The 20,861-nt window shown below is 43.4% G+C and overlaps 1 protein-coding gene across 4 annotated transcripts in view; it reads left to right on the top strand.

Annotated features, from left to right (window-relative positions):
• Positions 1-2,556: 2,556 nt before the first annotated feature.
• The window catches only part of LOC144690453 (matrix remodeling-associated protein 8-like), a 56,574-nt gene continuing 38,269 nt past the window's right edge, over positions 2,557-20,861 (top strand). For 3 of the 4 annotated variants that reach the window (XM_078557976.1, XM_078557974.1, XM_078557973.1), the window contains exons 1-3: positions 2,563-2,962; positions 12,948-12,974; positions 17,089-17,394. In XM_078557976.1, coding sequence (XP_078414102.1) covers positions 2,914-2,962; positions 12,948-12,974; positions 17,089-17,394 — 382 coding nt within the window. In that variant the 5' untranslated portion in view covers positions 2,563-2,913. Of the gene's footprint in view, positions 2,963-12,947; positions 12,975-17,088; positions 17,395-20,861 lie in introns of all 4 variants that reach the window. The other variant, XM_078557975.1, reaches the window with a different exon arrangement.

Raw genomic sequence — 20,861 nt, 5'->3', positions numbered from 1 at the left:
TGAAGGCGAGAGAAGGGTGGAAATTGGAAACAAAGTTGATAAAGTTTTCTAGTTCCAGACGAGAGCAGGAAACGGCACCAATATGGTCATCAATGTAATGGAAAAAGAATTGAGGAAGGGGACCTGAGTAGGACTGAAACAAGAAATGTTCCACATACCCTACAAAATGACAGGTAAAGCTAGGATCCATGCAGGTACTCATAGCAACACTTTTTATTTGAAGACCACATCTCTGACTGTTGCCAAGTTGTGCATCTCCTCTCATTCTAGGAGAGAAAACAGGGAGGTGGGATTGTTAGGAATAGCTTATGTTCAGAGGGAGTGAAGGACAACATTTGACTATGGTGACTGAGAGATGTTGTAGCAAGAGTGCTCAGATGGGGATTAGAGGTGCCTGCATAGAGAGGAATGAGTGGAACTGCAAGGTATGTTGACCTGAAGCATGCTGTGCAAGTCAGAAGTGTGTGGCTTGGCACCTGGCAGCATTATGACCACTCTCCTGTCCTTTATGAGGTCCTGACTCCTCCTGGTCAACTGTTTCCAGGTTAGGAGGTCCACACTGCTGCTCACTTCCTCAGCCACTTGCATCCATCATTGCTTGGTTGAAGAAACTGCCCTCTTCCTCTTGTCATTAGAGCTCACCTAACTGCAGCCCCTCAGCTCCCTCAGCTGTACCTCCAGCTAATAGTGAGAGGCGTGGGGGCCAGCCTTCTCAGAACTCCTCACTATTCCTGTAGGTGCTGTGGCCTGAAAAGCCCAAGTCATAGTGAGCTTCTCTGACATGTAGTGTGGTCCCTTTAACTAGCAATCCTTCCTCTGACTAAATGGCTAGATCATCCCACCTGCCCTCCCTTTTGGTGAAGGATCCCGGAAGCAGATTCTTACTTGGTTTGCTCTGGTAAAGAGCAACCAGGAGGCCCACTACTGCAGCGATTGGGTTCATAAACCAGAAATGGTCCTGACCCCTGAACAAAGACTAAGGTGAGAAGATTCAGCTCTGTGAGTTCAAATCACACCTTGGTAAATTGTAAAACCAAGTTCAGTGTACAACACAAAAATGAGTATACAGACTGCTTGAATTGCCATTACAAACCCAACTGGATCACTAATGTCCTTCAAAAAATTGAACTTGCCACTTCTATCCTGGTCTGGCCTATGTTTGACTCCAGTTCTAGATTATAGTTGATTCTTAATGCTCTCAGGGCAACTATTAATGGGCAAAAACACTGGCTTACATCCCAAGAACAAATCATTTTAAAACTGAACGGCCTGCAAACACTCATTGCCTGGATTCACACAGGACTAATGGGTCCTTGGAAAAGACCATTGGAAAAGATCCACGGGGAGCAGTACCAGGACCCAGGAACAGTAGGCACCGAAAATGAGAGAGTGGGGGGAGGAGAATGAGAGAAAAGAAACAGATACATGTGGCAATATTAATCTGTTTTACGAAAACCAAAACCGCCTTAAAAAAAACTAGATTAACTGGTCACTCATCTCTGGTCCTAGCCAAGTGTGCCCCAAGGCCAAACCAAGCTCCCTGAACAGGTCCATCATGAGCCAGTGGCCTATTCAAATAAGGGACAGGAATTTCATTCGGAAAAATTAAAATTAAGTATGGCATGGCATAACCATAATCAGCCACTTGGGCTGCCTGCTACAAGTAAGCATGTGCCAAGAGATAGCTCAAGCCCATATTTGGCAGACTTGGTATGTTGGGCAGAATTTTTAGGTCGGCAGGCTGGCATGATCAGCGGGCCCAGGATCGGCCAAATTAACGGCCAGCCAGCGTGAAATGCGTGCTGAGAAGCTCCGCTACGGGGGTGGGGACGGGAAGAGGGAGGGTGCTGACATCAACGCAGACATGGGCCAGCGCTGAGAGAAAGCTTCCTGAATGCTGAGAGCTGCCTCAGGGAGCTGCAGACCCGAAAATCCTCAAATAAAGTTTTGAAAAGCAGAAAAAAATGTCCAAGCATCCTAATCAGGCACCTGAAAATATACATGATAAAAGTGTTGATCACCAATTTTTATTTTTATTTCATCACAGAAACCTCACCGCGCCCTTGGATGAGGTTTCATGAAAAATGTAAAGGCTGATTCACCCATCTGCCAACCATAAGGTTGAATGGGCAACGTAAAATAAAGACAATTGCACCATTAATGACCTTAACTGGCCACTTAATTGTCGGTAGACGCACTTCCGACTTTTGTACGCACCCGCCAACAGAAATATCGTGCAAGCATGGGATGACGTCGGGACGCTCACCTGACATCATATCGCACAATTTCACGCACGATCAGGTTGGGCTTGCGCCCACCAGATCAGTGTCAAATTCTGCCCATTATTTTTGAGAGGACATTGCACTTCGAGTTACACCAGCACACAGAGGGTTAACAGATCTTGGCTGTGAGATTTCTATAAGGAAAGTTCAGATTAAAGAGGGAAAAGAAAATCAAAATAAGTCCAAAAAATCCAAAGTGAAGAAGTTTTAGGGCCCAGAGCCAAATAGGGCTGAGACAGCTCAAAGCTGCTCCAATTCTGAGCAAATTAATAACACACACAGAAAGAAGAAACACAGCTTAGGATCTGGAGCCGTGCAGAGCAGTGTGATTAGCGGGAGAGTCACATTACCCTCTGCCAAAGCTAGGAACAGCATAGGATTTGGAATTAATTGCAGGCAAAAAGGGCTCATTTGCTTGTGAGGCTGGTCCCAGCTCAACAAAAAATCTCCACTGACAGGACAGGTCAACACACCACCCCCACCACCTCGATTAAAGAAAATCTCCAAGCTTAAGCAGGTCCCTTTGGACCAAAAACGCTTGGAGTTTCTGCAACAAAGCACTGTGATGATGTCATGATTTGTTTTTGATTGAAACAACCGAGAAAAGTTTACTAAAGACAAAAGAAAAAGAATGGGACAACTAGCAAAACTCCTGATATGGCATCTCCTGCTTTTAAAAGGTAAGAAGTTTTGCCTACTGATTTTCTTTAAAAAGAGACAAGTTAAAGATTCAGAGATATAAATCACATAATTGTATCCTGATTTGAAATTTACATTCTTCTGTATCACTTGATAACTGGACAAAGAGGCAATCGCTAAATTAAAGTTTACTGGTTAGGGTGTTCTGAGTTGAACAGTATATATGGGCAGGATGTTAATGGAAGCTTGTTGACTTGTGTGCTTTAATCAGAGATTAGACAAACATACGCAGTGGCTTTCACGTTTGCCTCTGGAATAAAGCAGCAGAGTTTAAGCAAACATCCTTCCTGCCAGTGATAATGATGCTATGCAATTACTCTTGCACATTTAGAGCTGCTCTGCTCAGTTCTTTGCACGATGAAGCTTGGCCCTGTATCTAATCCGTGTTGTATCTGCCCTTGGAGTGTTCAATGAGCAGTATAGAGGGAGTTTTACTTTGTATTTAACTTGTGCTGTACTGGTCCCTGGCAGTGTTTGATGTTCAGACTGCTTACCTGTTGTGGAAGGTATTCTCCATATTAACATCCATCATCTTGATGACCACAAAATTCAGCCCTTGGGAATAAAAGAGAAACATCACAGTGAAATTCACTCTTAAAAGGATCTGGCTAATGTGACAGTTCATTTCGCATTACTTTATCCAAAGCCAGATCAGGTAACACGGAACAAAATATGAGCTCATTGCGTTAAATTTGAATATAGACCTGAAGTCTTTCCTTCTATGTATAGTTGACCTCAGTCATGATTACAATTGACCTCAGTGCCCAGGTTAGAAAGGGAAACAAATCAAGGGCCCTTGCCCCTGATGACTACCCAGTCACTTCCACCGAAAGATGCCTGCAAATAACCAGAGGAGGAGAGGATTGGGCTTTGCTGTGATTCTCCCACAAATGTACTTCTAACGCTCACTAACAAGACTTGCATGTGAAAGATGGTTGTCTGCATTGACCATGTTGAAATGATTGTAATATTCATTGATTGTATTGATGCACCTTGTGATCTATGTGTAGAAGTTGAATCTGATTGTACTTTTGTGATTGTGATTTTGAAATGGTTTGGAATGTTCTTCCAGATATTTTATGAATAAAGTATATTTTTCAAAAAAAAAGACTTGCATGTGAAGGATGGTCAGATGAAGTAAATACTGAACAGTGGGCATTCTCTGTGGAACCTGTACACTATCACAAGTAAACACCTGCAAGGGAGATGGGAAGAAGACTGGACAGACTAAAGCCCCGATTTTAACTGGAGGCCCACAGCTGGAGGCACCAACTATACCAACATTGACAAATGGAGGCCCAGGAGATTTAATCCACATAGACCCCACAGTCTCCATTCAAAACTGGCAAGAAGCTGCACCTGGCTGGGCTGCAGTGAGTGGTTGGGTAGCTGAAGGAATGGTCCCTGATACTCGGTTAAATAGATGGGAGTGCCTTGTGGCCAGGGAAAGGGTGAATCCAGGACAGGGGAAGAGCACTTTTGTTTTTCCTGGCCTCACAAGGAAGCCAAAAAAAGTATCAACACTTGTCTTTGTGAGCCTGTTCCAGCTCCTTCATGCTTCCCAACAAAGGGAGCTAATTACCATAGCAGTCAGGCCCAGGTGACCCCATATTTAAAGAAGAATCATGAGGGTTTTTCCTCACCTGTGCAGAATGCCCGCTAAACTTGGAACCTGCGGGGAAGAGCGGGTCCTGGGCAGGCAATTCCGCAGATGATTTTAGCTGCCCATCTGGTTTCTGCCAGGTTGGCAGGGTTAAAATTGCCACATAACAAATTAGGATGGGCTTGTGAAAACGATTGCTTGTACTGTTTGTAACTGTTACACCGGAGATGAGAGAAACAGACACACTGAAATCTCCTTGTCAGCAACTGTAAATGTCTGAAAATTATTCTTTCCATCCCAGGATGCACTCTGCTAGTTCTGGCACTTTATGCTCTAAAACTCACAGAAATAGACAAAATTGAGTGAGTCCTTATCACATACCTTCCAGGCCCACCATTCTTCCTTGTGCCTGTAAACAAAAAAAATCAGAGCCTTACTCTGACAGTTCCAGGAACATGGAGACCTTTGCTTTCATGATATTGTTGTTAAAATAATTCATCTTGTGGAAAGAGAATCGGGTCAGATGGATTTTTGTAAATTTGCATTAGAATTAGAGATTGTAAAAGGGGAATGGGATTAGAATCAGAGAGAGAGTGACAATAGATCCAGAGGAAGAGTAGAGTGACATCAAAATCAGACAGTAAAAGGGGAATGGGGTTAGCATTGGGGGGTAGGGAGGGAAAATCCACCAGATTCCCTGCTCCTGATCATTATCTAATGATTTCTGATGGAAACTGTGTGGATGAGAGGTGGGACAAGATCAAGCTAACTTGTGATGATCCCTCATGTTGAATAGCTTGTTGGCAGTGATGTAATATTTGTATTATGCTTATGCATTACATTAACTGTTGTGTTGCACTGCATTTAGTACACTCTGTGAATAATCCTGTACATAACACACCGTATACTGGGTGCTATCCTGTACATATCACACCCCTGCCTGTGCATTATTCTGTTTGCAGTGTTGTGATTTGTTGTGCATTATGCTGGTTGTTCTGTTTTAACATTGGAAAGAGTTTTAAATTCAATAATATTTCATGCCATTGAACGGTCTTTACTCCTATGCCTGTGCCTAATTTATGACAATCTATTTATTTTGTTATTCTCACTGACCCTGCTGCATCACTTGCTCCAGTTTACTCCAATGCTCTTCACTAATGTGGTGCCCTGGTTAGTTACTCACTTCCTGGCAGGTGCTCCCCAGATGATATTTTTAATGTTTTTTTAACTGTTTTTCTCTTCTCTCGCTTTAAGAGCAAGGTCATGTGACCCTGAAGTTCCTGACTCTGCACAGCTCAGAATTCCTTTCTAATTCAAAACAGCTGTTACTAACCTCGACTGTAATTATCCTCCCCCTTTTACTAACCCGCTGTTTTATCTGCCAAGGGTCACAAGAATTTTTGTAGGAATGGAATAGGTAATTCAGCCCCAAGAATCTGTTCCGCCGTTTAAGTAGATCATGGCTGATCTGTGCCTCCATTTACCTGCCCTTGATCCGTGGCGGAATGTTCATTGCGATCTTCGCAGAAGCAGCCAATTAAGAAGCTGCAGCCAGGATCCCAACCTATTTAAAGACGGCGGGTGGACCAGGGAACTGGCAGGCCCAATAGGAGTGCCCACAACAAAAGCAAGTCAGCAGTGCTGCTAATGTGGATAGGAGAACAGGAGGGGAGCTAAAGATAGAATATTCCTCTGAAGAACTGTAATTATGGAAAAAAATGTGTGGCCACATCTGCCAGGCTGCAGAGGCCCCCCCCCACCCCGTCAGCCTCAGCTGTGGCCCTCTGGCAGCCATGGCTTAGCGGGTGGGTGAAAAATTTAGAGGAGGCTTCGCTTGTTCCCCGGTCTGCCACCAGGAGACTATCTGCAAGCTATAGCTGAACTTTGGCCTCAACAGGGGCCCATCTGCTACTGTGGAGTTGCCAACATGACCCCAAATGGGGACTTAATGGAGCTTCATCAGCTATCCGCCGCTACTGGGCCAGGTAGTCAGTGGCGGTCAAAACCTGCCACCGGCAAAATGCTCAATGGTGGGATCTTGTTGGGGAGCTGCCCCAACATGAGATTTTGTAATTTTCCTCCCAGTCCCACTTCCTCACCCGTCTCCATGGAACCAGGAAAAGAAGCCTTCAGTGTCATGGTGAGTATCAAGGCCAAACCTGACCCTGTTCTCACACAGCATCAATACATATAGGGCAGGATTTTCAGCTCGGTGAGCAGACACGTGCCTGAAACGCACGAGCGTGAAATAGCGCGCGATGACGTCGGGTGAGTATCATCACGCACTCGCAAGATATTTCAATCAGCGGGCACGTGCGAGAGTCGGCAGTGTGCCCGTTGACAATTAAGAAAGCTATTAAGCCCATTAATCAATCAATTAATTAAATTGAATTTTTTGCTGCCCGTCCAACTTCACGGTTGGGGGGCGGGCGAATAGGCTGGGCGGCCTTTGCATTTTTTGCGAAACCTCATCCACAGGCGGGATGAGGTTTCCAACAATGACTGAAAAAAACAATTAAAAAATTTTAAACTCATTTTTCACATGTCCCTGCTCATGTGACAGAGTCACATGTAGGGACATGTTTTCCTTTTAAAATCTTTATTTCTCATTTTAAAATTCTTCAGCTGTGTCTTCAGGGAGCTTTCAGTGAGAGCACACCTGCGTATGCGCAAACTTCAGCGCTCACGCTCCTCCCGCCCCCACCCCGGCAACGCCGAGGCTCCCAGCACGCGTTTCACGCTGGCCGTTAATTGGCCAGCCAGCAGGAAATCATGGTTGGGCCCGATTGCGGGTACTGGACCGTTTTGCGGCCGCTCCCCGGCCCACCCGCTGCACCCACCCACCGAGGGGAAAATCCTCCCATAGCGTCCAGCAGATGTTGACCAATAGTAATTCAAGAGAAGGAATCTAAGCTGTGTTTTCCTGCCCTAGTTCAAGTAAAGTGAGATCAACTGTGGAAATCCAGTTACTTTCTTGATGGAGTTCAGCGAACTCAACAAAGACCAGGAGATAAACCTGGGGCTTCTAGTCCATTTGACTCAGTGCTACAGCAATTGCTTCCTTTGGCATTGGTCTGTCCGGAGAGTCTTTGGGCTACAATTCTTCTCAAAATGCAGTAAAATTATCTACAGAATTCAGGAGAAAACTGCTGACCCGGGTTTGGGGTCCATAGTGTTGACGACACCAAGGAACTAGAAAGTGGTGATTAAGGCACCAGAAATCTTGGATTTCTAAAAGCCTTTAGGAGGAGGAGAGTTAAGGGAGGTCTGGAAAATAATGTTTTGGAGTATGGGACAGTCTGATAAGCCTTTCAACAAGGATATGGGGAGACAGAAGACAGAGGATATTTGGCTGTTTTCAATTAACTGGACAAAGAGAGGACAGTTCAGAGAAGGTTGAGTACCAGGCAGAAAGAAGATTCCAATCATTTGAAAGGCCTCTGAACATGGTTTTAAATGATAAGCCAATTCAGGTGGGCTGAGGAACTCCCATTCTTAACTTACATGGGCAGGAATCTCTAAGATTGAAATTATGTTTTGACTTAAAATATTAACTTTACCAATCATTTCACTTATTTAAATATTAGAGGTTGTTCAGGACTTATTCTAAAGTGGGGTTGTAGAAACTGGTTAAACATCCAACAAAACATGCCAGTATTTCCTACAGCGATCCATGGGAAGCAGAGAAAAGACTTGCTTTTATATTGTGTCTTTCAAGAGCTAGGATGTTCAAAAGCGCTTTACAGCCAATGAAGTATTTTTGAAGTGTAATGTAGTTAATTTGCGCCCAGTAACAACACTTTAATAAATGACCAAATGACTTGCTTTTAATAATGTTAGTTGAGGGATAAATATTGGCCGGGGCACTGGGAAGAACTCACCCGCTCTTCTTCGAATAGTGCCGGGGGGCAGCATTTTCCCCCTGTCGAGGGGGTTGTGTGGGAGCGGGCGCGAGTTGGCGGGTTCCCGATCGGCGCCCTCAGTTGGGCGGGCCCCGCTCACCGAAGGGATAATTCTGCCCATGGTATCTTTTGCATCTATTTGGAAGGGCAGATAGGGCCTCAGTGTACCATCTCACCTAAAAGATAGCACTTCCAACAATACTACTGCACTGGGAGTGTCAGCCTGGGTTATGAAACGAAATCTCTGGAATGGTACTCAAATCCACAGCATTCTGACTCAGAGGTGAGAATGCAACCAACTGATCCATAGCTGATGCATGTAAATGTTGAACAAAGGCAGAGAAAAGATAAGCCAATTCCTAATCATGATTCACTGCGTCCAGAAGATGATTGTGGACCTATGTCTTCTGATGACCACAGCTTTTTGAACTGTTAAATTCGGCAGGACCTGAGGGAAACCAATTATTATAGATTTCCCAAATGCAAAACTGCTTCCCTCACGCCCCTGCTTCCTCCCTGCATATATTGGGGCTAGAGACTCAGAGCTCTGATGAGTTGCTGTAATGTTCTCCAAAGTCCAGTATCTTCCCCATACCCCCTGTTTGGGCTCATGTAGGAAGAACGGCACTTTGCTTAGGTACTAAAAGGTCATGAGCTCCTGTAAATCTGAATCTCAATGAGAGTAGGCACCTTCAGGAGAGGAAGGAACCTGAGCCCCAGTGAGAATCAGCACCTTCAGGAAAGGAAGAGAAGACCAGAATCTGGGTGAACTGCATCTTTAAGAGAACTGGGAACCTCTTCGAAGTACACAACTTTAGCTCTGAATCTCCAGGAAGGGCACTTTTGTTTCGTTATCTCATTTTCAGCTGGCAAATTTGAAAAGTTTCTCATCAGAGCTGAATGCGGCCATTAAAGATATAGCTGTAACACCTTAAAATGGTGATCGCTTTGTGGAATGGATACAAAAGGAAGCTTGAAGAATATACTGTTTGAATGATATCTGTGGTCATTTGATGGAGCTAAAGAGCTGTACAAAAAATGCATGAACACTCACTGATAGACACTCTCTGCAGTTGATACTTATCATGTTCCTTTTTAAGTGACGATAAAGATAAAGTTGGAACTTGGAATAACATTCTGTGAATCTGGCTAACTCAAATTGGGCACTGACCAAATATTATGAAGCCTGCAGCTCTGAGTCTCTAGCCCCAATATATGCAGGGAGGAAGCAGGGGCGTGAGGGAAGCAGTTTTGCATTTGGGAAATCTATAATAATGGGTTTCCCTCAGGTCCTGCTGAATTTAACAGTTCAAAAAGCTATCTGGATACTGGGTAAGGAGGCCTTCAGCACCATGCTGCAGTGAGGAAACAAGGAGAGGAGGGAAGGATCAGAAAGTCCAGTAGACAGGGTGAGATTGGAAGTAGCTCTAAGGGGAGATCAAAGGCAGGTGCCCAGGTGATCGTAGACAAATGATGGTGGGTCAGGTTACGGGGTGTCTGATTGTGTGACAGGGGGCAAGTTAATTTTGGGGGCTAAGGGGAAGTTCTCCTGCTCCTCCTCGCCCACAAACAGTGCTGGAAAGGCACTTAGCTGCTGGATCCAACACTCCTCTCCTCCCTTCAGCTGCTGGGTTTTTCAAGGACCAGGAAATATGGCCAGCAAGTGTAAAATTTAAAAGAGAGGTAAAATGTAAAATGCATGCAATGTTATTAAAACGTTTAAATGAACGACCCGCTTCCTGGGAGCAAGTCGGTTACCTACTTCACCCCCACCTCCATTAAAACCAGAAGTGGGTAGGTTCGAGGTGGGTTGGGTTCAGGTTTGAAATTTGTAATATCCCAGCCAACCTAAACCCACCTGTTTTTCGACAATTAAAACTCACCCCTTTGTTTTTCTGCTGTCAAAGTGTCTAGCGATTATGGGAACACTCCACCAATCCAAATAAATTGAACTCTGTTCTCCCTGCTGCTGCTATTGCATTACTGGCTGTTTTAAACCTACCAAGGTAGATAATCCTTCCCTGTTGAAAACTGTTGCACCTTCAGACATATGAAGCAGCTGTAGCCATGACAATGTAATCATCTTCACCATGGATTGTTCCGGTACCATCCTTTTAAATAAACTGAAGTTGAGACAGTTTCCTGCATTCTTTACCACAACTCCAATGTAGAACAGAAAAGAAAGACTTGCATTTATATAGCACCTTTCACAACCACAGGATGACCTAAAGCACTTTACAGCCATTGAGCTACTTTTGAAGCGCAGTAATGTAGGAAATACAGCAGCCAATTTGCACATAAGCTCTCAAAAACAGCAATGTGATATTTACCAGAAAATCTGTTTTTTGGTGATGTTGATTGAAAGATTAATACTGACCAAGACTCCAAGAAGAATTCCACTGCTCTTCATCGAATCAGTACTCTGAGATCTTTTACACCTACCTGAGAGAGCAGGCGGGGCCTCAGTTTAATGTTTCATCCAAAACATGGTATCTCCAGAGGCTGAGAAAGACAGATTTTTGGGAATCAAGAGATATGGGGAGTGGGTTGAAAAATAAAGTTGAGGCAGAAGATCAGTCATGATCATATGAATGGTGGAGCAGGCTCAAGGGGTATAATCCTGCTCCTATTTCTTATGCTCTTATGATGATGCAGCACTCCGTCAGTACTGTACTGGTCGTGCCAACCTTGATTTTTGTACTGAAGTCCTGGACTGGAGCTTTAACCCACAACAGTGGAGAATTAACATCTAGAGAATACATATACAGAATAAGTTACATCGTGTGGATATCAAAACCAGTGAGCATCTCCTAACTCTGAATCATGGCCAATTGGGCAATGCCTCAATCTTGTAAGCATTGATAATAGTTGTTCAAATATAATGATGTTGGAATGTGACAGTAACTCAGTGATGCACATTGGTGATGAGTTGCAAAAAATGAATCACTTGTTCTAAAGATGAGTCCTACCTGAGATTCATAATGCTACTTAACTTGCTAAATACAATGATATTGCCAAAGCACATGTAGCCTTGTGGATGGGAAAAGTGTGAAGATACTACGGTCAACTCCCGCTGTTTGTACCCCCTTCCATCATAATTTTGTTTATCCTTGCGAATCTGTTTGTGTATCTAATTGTGGTTTGTGCCCCAAAAACTTCGGTCATCCGCAATTAAAAATGTAACAGTCCAGATGCTATCAATTTAAAAAGTCAAATCAAAAAATAATAAGACACATGCAACTATTACCTGCACTTGAGAGACACAAACTTATCTCTTTTTGCAGATCTTGAAGCTGTTGACAAACTTACTGCTTCTCTGCTTCAAGCTCGTGCAGCTTGTCAAACAAGCAGAAGCCACAAGTTCACAATGACATTTAAACAGCACACACCTGCATAATGGATGGCAAATCCCACATTTTGGAACCCTCCTAAAGCACAGGTGTCACTGCACATTGAAACTCAAAGTGTCGCTATTCCCCTGCCCTCCAAATGTTAAAATACACCTTGGTCTGTCCCCTATTCCTCTGGCAACTTCTCCCACCTTGTTCCACCCTTCACCTAAAATTCTTGATCTGTACGACCCACCCAAATATCACTCCAAATTTCTTACTTAAATATCTTCTTTGCTTTCTTTTCTCTTCTGCACTGAGTGACTTCTCATCCTTGGTGATTTCAAGCTCCATCTCAAAACTTCTTGTATTCTCATCTTTGATTTTTGATTTTACTGCCCTTCTTTCCTCCTTAAATCACTCCTACCCACAAATACCACCACTCGATCCCATGTTCTCACGCGGCCTCCCTACTCCTATCACAAATATCACGGATAAGGTAATCATTGATCATTTTCTTGCATTGCTTTCTACCCACATTCACCTCTCTTCTTCTCAAACCCACTTCTTTCAGTGTCAAACCCTGGAATATCTTCCCCCCACCCCCCAAGCCACTTACCTCTACAATCTCAAACTCTCCGCTATCTAGTCTTTGATGGTTAATCCATTATGATGCTTAACAGCTATTGATTCCCTAAATCACACTTTTCCATTACCTTTGATGCTCCTGTCCCACTAGAATTATAACTCTTTCCCACCCTAATCATTCTCCCAGTATACACCTCATGTTGGCTTCCTTACGCCCAGGGGCGTAGACTTGATCATTTTTAGCGAACAACTGGTTTAACCATTCATTGCCTGATCTGGCAAAACCACTTAGACCATTATTGAGTTCTGATTTCCATCACCTAAAACTGCCCTTTATGCAAAGATCATCCAGGAAGGCAAAAATAACATCCGCCTTCTCTTGACCAATATCATGTCAGTTTAGCAGTAGGGTGAGATTAAAGTAAACTGTTACAATAGAAGAATCTAAACTCTATTTTAGCACTTGCATAAAATGAGCCCTGAGCTCCACATTGGTGTTCAGAAGTTTAAAAAACTTATAATCTTTCTCATCCTTTCTTTACAGTGAAATTTGCCATTGCCTACACTAATGGTAAGAAATTTCTTATTACTTAATTCTTTTTATGTAATTATATAAGGAGTGAATAATTACTTTTTGCGTGATGAGAATGTAGAACATTGCTGAACGCTTGCATAGCAATTGCATTGGAAAACAAGTTTTTACCCACAGAAATTGCTAGCAATACACAGCAGTGTCACCAGCATCTGAAGAGGAAAAACAAATCAGCATATTGGGTGTGGCCTTTGTCCAAATGTTGAAGTCAATATAGATATTCTTGCCTCATGTACTTATGATAAGTTCTAATCTCTACATGACTGAATGCTCAACTCAGACACTTAGGGATAAAAGGGTAAATGTTGCAAAATAGGCAGTATTAGATTGATTACCTGAATACAAAATAGTGAAGTCATTTTTTAAAAGTTGGGGAGGAAATTCATCCTAGACAATAGCGCAAAATGGATGATAGGGAATTGGCAGCCCATTCTATATCCTGCTCAATTTTCATTTTGCATTGAGTTTAATGTTGTGTAAGTTTTTTTTCCAAAACTATACTTTATTCAAAATTTGTAAGACTACATTACAAAATCTTTCAAATTGAATATTACAGAAAATGTGATTAAAACTCAACTTTTCTCCATACAGAATGTTCCACTCTGAGGTGCCTCAATATTATTTCAATATTCTTGATATTCGCAATATACATAGCATATCAGGCATGAGTGGGTCCACAGAGTTTTCAGCCCCTCGGTGCACTATAGCTGAAAGACCTTAGACAGTGACCTTCCCTGGGAAAACTCAGTCGTGAATGGTGGTAGACAATTAAACTGGAGGAGGAAGCTCCACAAGTATCCCCATCCTCAACGATGGGGGAGCCCAGCACATCAGTGCCAAAGAGTGAAGCATTTGCAACAATCTTCAGCCAGAAGTGCTGAGTTGGTGATCTATCTCAGCCTCCTCTGGAGGTCCACAGCATCACAGATGCTAGTTTTCAGCCAATTCAATACACTCCATATGATATCAAGAAACAGGTGCAGGCACTGGATACTGCAAAGGCTATGGGCCCTGACAGTATTCCAGCAATAGTACTGAAGACTTGTGCTCCAGAGCTTGTTGTGCCCGTAGCCTACCTGTTCCAGTACAGCTGCAACACTGGCATCTACCCAGCAATGTGGAAAATTGCTCAGGTATGTCCTGTACACAAAAAGCAGGACAAATCCAACCTAGCCAATTACTGCCCCATTAATCTAGTCTCGATCATCAGTAAAGTGATGGAAGGGGTCATCAACAGTGCCACCAAGCAGCACTTGCTTAACAATAACCTGCTTACTGATGCTCAGTTTGGGTTCCGTCAGGGCTACTCAGCTCCTGATCTTATTACAGCTTTGGTACAAACATGGACAAAAGAGCTGAACTCCAGAGGTGAGATGAGAGTGACTGCCCTTGACTCAAGACAGCATTTGACCAAGTGTGGCATCAAGGAGCCGTAGCAAAACTGGAGTCAAAGGGAATCAGGGGGAAAACTCTCCACTGGTTGCAGTCATACCTAGCACAAAAGAATATGATTGTTGTTGGAGGTTAATCATCTCAGTTCCAGGACATCACTGCAGGAGTTCCTCAGATTAGTGTCCTAGGCCCAACCATCTTCAGCAGCTTCATCAATGACCTTCCTTCCATCACAAGGTCAGAAGTGGGGATGTTTGCTGATGATTGCACAATGTTCAGCACCATTCACGACTCCTCAGATACTGAAGCAGTCCTTGTCCAAATACAGTAAGACCTGAACAATATCCAGGCTCGGGCTGACAAGTGGCAAGTAACATTCGCGCCACAAGTGCCAGGCAATGATCATCTCCAACAAGAGAAGATCTAACCATTGCCCCTTGACTTTCAATGGCATTACCATCACTAATTCCCCCACTATCAACATTCTGGGGATTACCATTGACCAGAAACTGAACTGGATTAGCCTTATAAATATTGTGGCTACAAGAGCAGCTCAGAGACCAGGAATCCTATTGCAAGTAACTCCCCTCCTGACAACCCAAAGTTTGTCCACCATCTACAAGGCACAAGTCAGGAGTGTGATGGAATACCTTCCACTTGCCTGGATGAATGCAGCTCCAACAACACTCAAGAAGCTTGACACCATCCAGGACAAAGCAGCCCATTTGATTGGCACCCCATCCACAAACATTCACTCCCTCCACCACCGAACACAGCGGCAGCAGTGTGTACCATCTACAAGATGCACTGCAGGAATTCACTAAGGCTACTTAGACAGCACCTTCCAAACCTATGACCACTACCATGTAGAAGGACAAGGGCAGCAGACACACGGGAACACCACCATCTGGAAGTTCCCTTCTAGGCCACTCACCATCCTGACTTGGAAATTTATCACCATTCCTTCACTGTTGCTAGGTCAAAATCCTCGAACTCCCTCCCTAACAGCACTGTGGGTGTACCTCCACCACAGAGATTGTAACGGTTCAAGAAGGCAGCTCACCATCACCTTCTCAAGGGCAATTAAGGATGGGCAATAAAGCTAGTCGAGCCAGCAATGCCCATATCTCATGAATGTATAAAAAAAAACACCTTTTTTTCCAAAAATATACAAGCTGTGTACGGATCCTTGGTACCCAAACACCAAGTGTCACTATGTGCTGAGATTCTCCCTGTCCCCAGCATTGCAAAGGATGGGTCTAACCATGTTGCTGTGAAACACTCCAAGCAGTTGGACTGTGCCATACCACCTATCTCTCATGGAAAAATTTATGCAGAAAACAACTTTGACCATAAGTCAATTAGATAGTGGTCCGCACGTAACATCCTCGAGGCCCTGCGGGAAAAGGAGATGGTAGATCCTGTCGGAAATTTCCCTGAGCAGCCTGTCAAAGTCATTTGGCAGAATGCCTCATCACCAAAACTTTCAAACAAGCACCAAGACACAGCTGGTGATGAGAGAGGCCCTCCCCATTGGATCCTTCCCACGTGCCTGGGATCTCACCGCCTCCACATGTTATCCTCAAGGTGACTGTGGTGAGGAAGAGACCCGTTGTTCACCTTCTTCAATGCTCTCCCAGAATGAAAAAACAGTAAAACCTGAGAACTAAGAATAATGGGCCAAACTGGTCTTGTAAGTTTGGACCAGTATTCTTATTTCCCAGTTTTTACTGTTTTTTTCCTAAAATGGTGCAGCAATTGCTGCTTTGCTGTACCCTGCCTACTGTGACTTCACTGTGGATAGTATCTAGTAGAAATCTTTCCCCATCTAAATGACTATAGTCACTCCCTAGTTAGTGCTACGGTGAGGAAATGTAGGAGTGAATATTAGGCTGAATGTAGGAGAGAATATTCGGCTGGGTGCAAGGCTCCAAGTGAGGTTTTAATATCATTTAAAATTACAACATTTGAAGCTTGCTGCAGTAGAAAGTTACAATTCTGATTAAGTTTTCAATTGGCCATTGAAATGGCAATAATTTTAGTAGCTCAGAATCCAGAAGGTTTTGGTTACTGCACTAATGAACCAAGTTAAAACAAGCTGACTCCTCCAAAACCGACTGCCCTTGTATCTTTGGTCAACTTTACCTGGCAGCATGTATGTATTGAAATGTGATTTAACTTCCCAATTAAATTGCCAACATAAAATATCCACATGATAAGTCAAATAGTTAGAAACTAAAAGGCATTTATACATTGCTAGGATAAAGATTTTACACGGTAGTTAGATACTCTCAATAAATACTGCTAGCCTCAGATCATAAGACATCCATGACTGTTCTCAGCCAAGGCAGCAGGATGGATGCTACATCACCTCACTGCCACTGGACTGTAAGGAAAATTCAGCCAGGTTTCCTGCGCCAGATCACTAGCTAGATAGTGTTTGTGTATGAATACCAGAGGTAGACAGGATCTAGCTTGCTTTTGATACTTTCTACAATGGGCCGAATGGCCTCCTGTGCTTTAACGATTCTGTGGTCCTGTGCCCTGCTACCACTTAGTGGAGGTTGGAACCCACAACCCAGTAAGCCAGCGCCTTTGAGACAGGAGAGAGGGAACTGACAAGTGGAAGAGCATTACTGGAGTGGAGAAAATGGAGTTCAAATCAGGTGAGAAATTAAAATGATATCACTTCTTTTTCTAGTTCCTGCGAATGCAATGAACCCAGATAGTGTTGTGGTGGCATACCAAAACATATCTGCCCCCGCTGGGTCGGAGGTGGTGCTGCAGTGCTACAGTCAGCGAATAGTCTGGACCCAGGACCGTTTGAATGACCGTCAACGGGTGGCCCATTGGGACTGGTTCTCAATCAGCGGTGAATACAAGGTCGATCGTGTGCTCGATATGTTCTCAGCAGGGGATCAGCGGGTCTATAACAGCTACAACCAGGGGAGGGTAATGATGTCGACTTCTGCATTCTCCAGTGGAAACTTCTCTTTAGTGATAAAAGGTAAAAGCAAACTACTTTTCTGTTTTTATTTCAGGCATTTTTGCTGGCTGCAATTGGCACAGCCTGCATAATAATAAGGTGGATTACAGTTGAGGAGAGTGACATTGTCCGTAGAATACGGTGGTGTACAGTGGCAAAGCCTAAATAATTATTTGGGTAGAGTGAGACAGCCTATAAAATATGGTGGAGTCTAGTGGTGTTGTAAAACGCACTGTTTATAGTGTACTGTGGGATACAGGTGACACTGCCTATAGAACAAGGAGGGGTACACAGGTAATACGTATAAAATATGGTGAGGTACTGTGGTGCCACCTATAGAATAAAGTGGAGTAAAAGGTACTGTCTATAGGATAAGGTGGCCCCTCAATGGGAAAGGGATGCTTAAGAAAATGAAGAATATAAGTAGAAGATTCGTAACTAAAATTTCTACAATTTAACACAATAACATTGTTTCGGTTAAGGCCAGACACAGGATCTTGAAAATTGCAAATCAGTTTGTTTAATCTACTGTAGATGAACACTGTGGCACATGTGCATTATTAAAGGGCAAGAGCAAGGGATGAGAAGAAGGCAATAATTCCAAGCCAACATGGATTCATCAAAAGCAAAAGGCACCATCTAATTTATTGGAATCTCTAAAGATGCCACACAATGGGTAGATGAGAGTAAAGTAGTGGGTGTGAAGAAGGCATTTGATAAAGTCCCTTCGAGGAGATTTGTGACTGTAGGAAGGATTCTTGAAAAAAGAAGAATGTAAATCAGTTGATAAATTATAGGAAGTGATGAGTAGAGATCCACAGTAGTGGTTCTAATGGACAGTTGTGACGAGTGGAGTGCAGGGGATCAGTCACGTGAACTCTGCTTACATTTATCAGTAATTTTGGTATAAGTATTAAAAGTAGAATATCACAGCTTACAAATGACACCAAGTATGTGAGAAAGCAGGATTGATTAAATTCTGAGTGATCTGAAAGGAAGACAAATCCTAAATGTTATCCATGTTATCAATTAGCAAAAAGTAACAGGTGTATTTATAAATTGGAACAATTATTGTAAAATTCAAGAATAGTTTTGAATTTTATGCACATCAAGCTGATGGTTATTTACTCAATGGAGATTTCCCCACATGTACCAAAATCACATATTTCTGTGTTACTTATGGAAAGGGTTAGATTTTGACTAAAATTCTCAAAACTCCCAAAAATTTGCCTCCAACAACTTATACTATACCAGTGTAAATTCTTCCATTTCCTGTTCAACCAGCTTCATGACAACTCTGAATAGGATTTTTAATTTACTGCCAAATAACATTGGATTGTTACACTGTACAATCTCATGCACCAGAATCTGAATGATGAGTGTCCCCAATTTCATTTCACTCAAGATATTTACAGCTAGTAGGTCTGGGCTTAACTTGGACCTCCATCTCCATCCTTTCAAATTGAATGGGTGCGTATCTGTTGCAGAACTGGTTTACCAAGTGCCAACAGGCCAACTCCACCTCTGCCAAAACCACATGTTACTCTGGATTATCCTAGAAACCAAAGATAACCCTAGACTTCTTTTCTCCACTACCAACCATCCCTTTAAACCCTTGTCTTCTGTTCCCTCCACCCTCACCTCCAACAACAAGTGCAAGGAGCTTGAAGACTTCTATGTCACTGTGATTGAGATCATCCATCCAGCTGCCTCTGCTGCAATCTCCCTTTCCCTTGCCTACAAAGCCAAGCTTCTGTCCAGGCTCCTATTACCATGAACTCGCATCTTGCTCCTGTTTCTCACTTGTCTCCCCTTCTGCACTGTCCTAGCTTATCATGTCCACCTCCTGTGCTCAACCTATTCCCACTTAACTGCTGATCACTCAACTCACCTGCTTGGTCCAATTTTAGTTCACTTTGTAAGTAGTTCCCTTGCCTAGATAGTGTTGCGCTCCATTTCAAAATGTCCATTATCTCCCCCCCCCGCCTCAAAAAACCCACCCTCAATTCCTTTGGCCTTGCAAGCTACCATCCATCACCAAAATCCCCTCCCTTTCCAAAGTCATTGAATGTGTTCCATCTCCCAAGTTCATGCTTTTCTTTTTTGCAACTCCATGTTTGAATCTCATCAATTAGGTTTCTGTCCCTAAAAGAGCACTGAAGCAGTCCGAATCAAAGTCACAAATGATACCCTCTGTGACTTTGACAGTGATTTACTATCCCTTCTCATCTTCGTCAACCCAACTTCAGCTTTTGATATGATTAACCACAGCGAACTCTTCCAATGCCTTTCTTCTGTTGTTCAGCTGAGTGGAACAGCCATTGCTTGATTCTACTGATTCCTATCCGATTGTAGCCAAAGCTCTCCCACAATGGCTTTCCCTCCCACCCCTGCGCCGTTACTTCTGACATCCATCAAGTATCTACTCTTGACCCTCTCCTCTTCATCTTGACCTCTGATACCATTATGCGAAGATATGTATGCTTTCCCTCCACCACCTCTCTTGATTCTTCCACAGTCTTTGTTGTTGGACTGCGTGTCTGACATCTAGTGCTTAATGAACCACAAATTCCTCCAGTTAACATTGTGAAGACTGAAGCCACTATCTTCAGCCCATCACAAACTCTGTATCTCTACCAATGATTGAAACCTCTCCCTGGTTACTATCCCAAGCAGAGCACGTGCAACCTCAATATCCTATTTGATCCTGAGCTGAGCTAACCCCTATGCCCCCTTGATCACAAATATCGCCTAATTTCACCTTTGTAGCAAACCCATCTCTACCTTGGTGTCTGCCCATTCTCTGTTAAAACTGTCACCCGTGCCTTTGACACTTCCACACTTAACTATTCCAAAGGCCTTCTGGCTCCCTTCATATCTTCCATACTCCATTAATTTCAGCTCACCCTAAACTCTGCTGCCCGTATCCTTTATAACGCCAAGTCCCACTCGCTTGTCTAGCCTGTTCTTGCTGGCCAACTTTGGCTTCTAGTGTTTCGAAGTCCCCAATCTAACATCCTCACTCTTTTGTTTAAATCACTTCATTGCTTTTCCCCCTCCAAATCTCTATAACTCCCTCCAGTTCCACACCACCTCCTTCCCCTGAAGTCTCCATTTCTTCAGCTCTGGCTTCTTCCACATCAACCCACCATTGACAGTTCTTTCAACTGCTTATGCCCCATGCTCTGGAATTTCTTCACATAATCCCTCTGTCTTCCACCTCCCTTTCCACATTTAACACCAAGAATTTGGTCACACCTCTTCTATGACACAGCATCCATTTTTGTCTGATTATGCCCGTGTGAAGCACCTTTGGGAGTTTCTCTACTTTAAGAGTGCTGTTTAATTACAAGTTGTTCTTGTTGTTGTTTCAAGCCAAGTCCCTTTAGGTAGTGTTACAAGTCAATTTGGCACCCTTTTCTTGTATCGCTGAACGTGCATCCAAACTGCCACCCAAGGACATATGCCCAAGCAATTCAGCCCTTGTG

Source organism: Cetorhinus maximus, chromosome 15, assembly GCF_964194155.1.
Source record: "Cetorhinus maximus chromosome 15, sCetMax3.hap1.1, whole genome shotgun sequence".
NCBI classification, from domain to species: Eukaryota; Metazoa; Chordata; class Chondrichthyes; order Lamniformes; family Cetorhinidae; genus Cetorhinus; species Cetorhinus maximus.
Note: the sequence above shows the minus strand (reverse complement) of the source record. Positions and strands in the feature narration are given on the sequence as shown.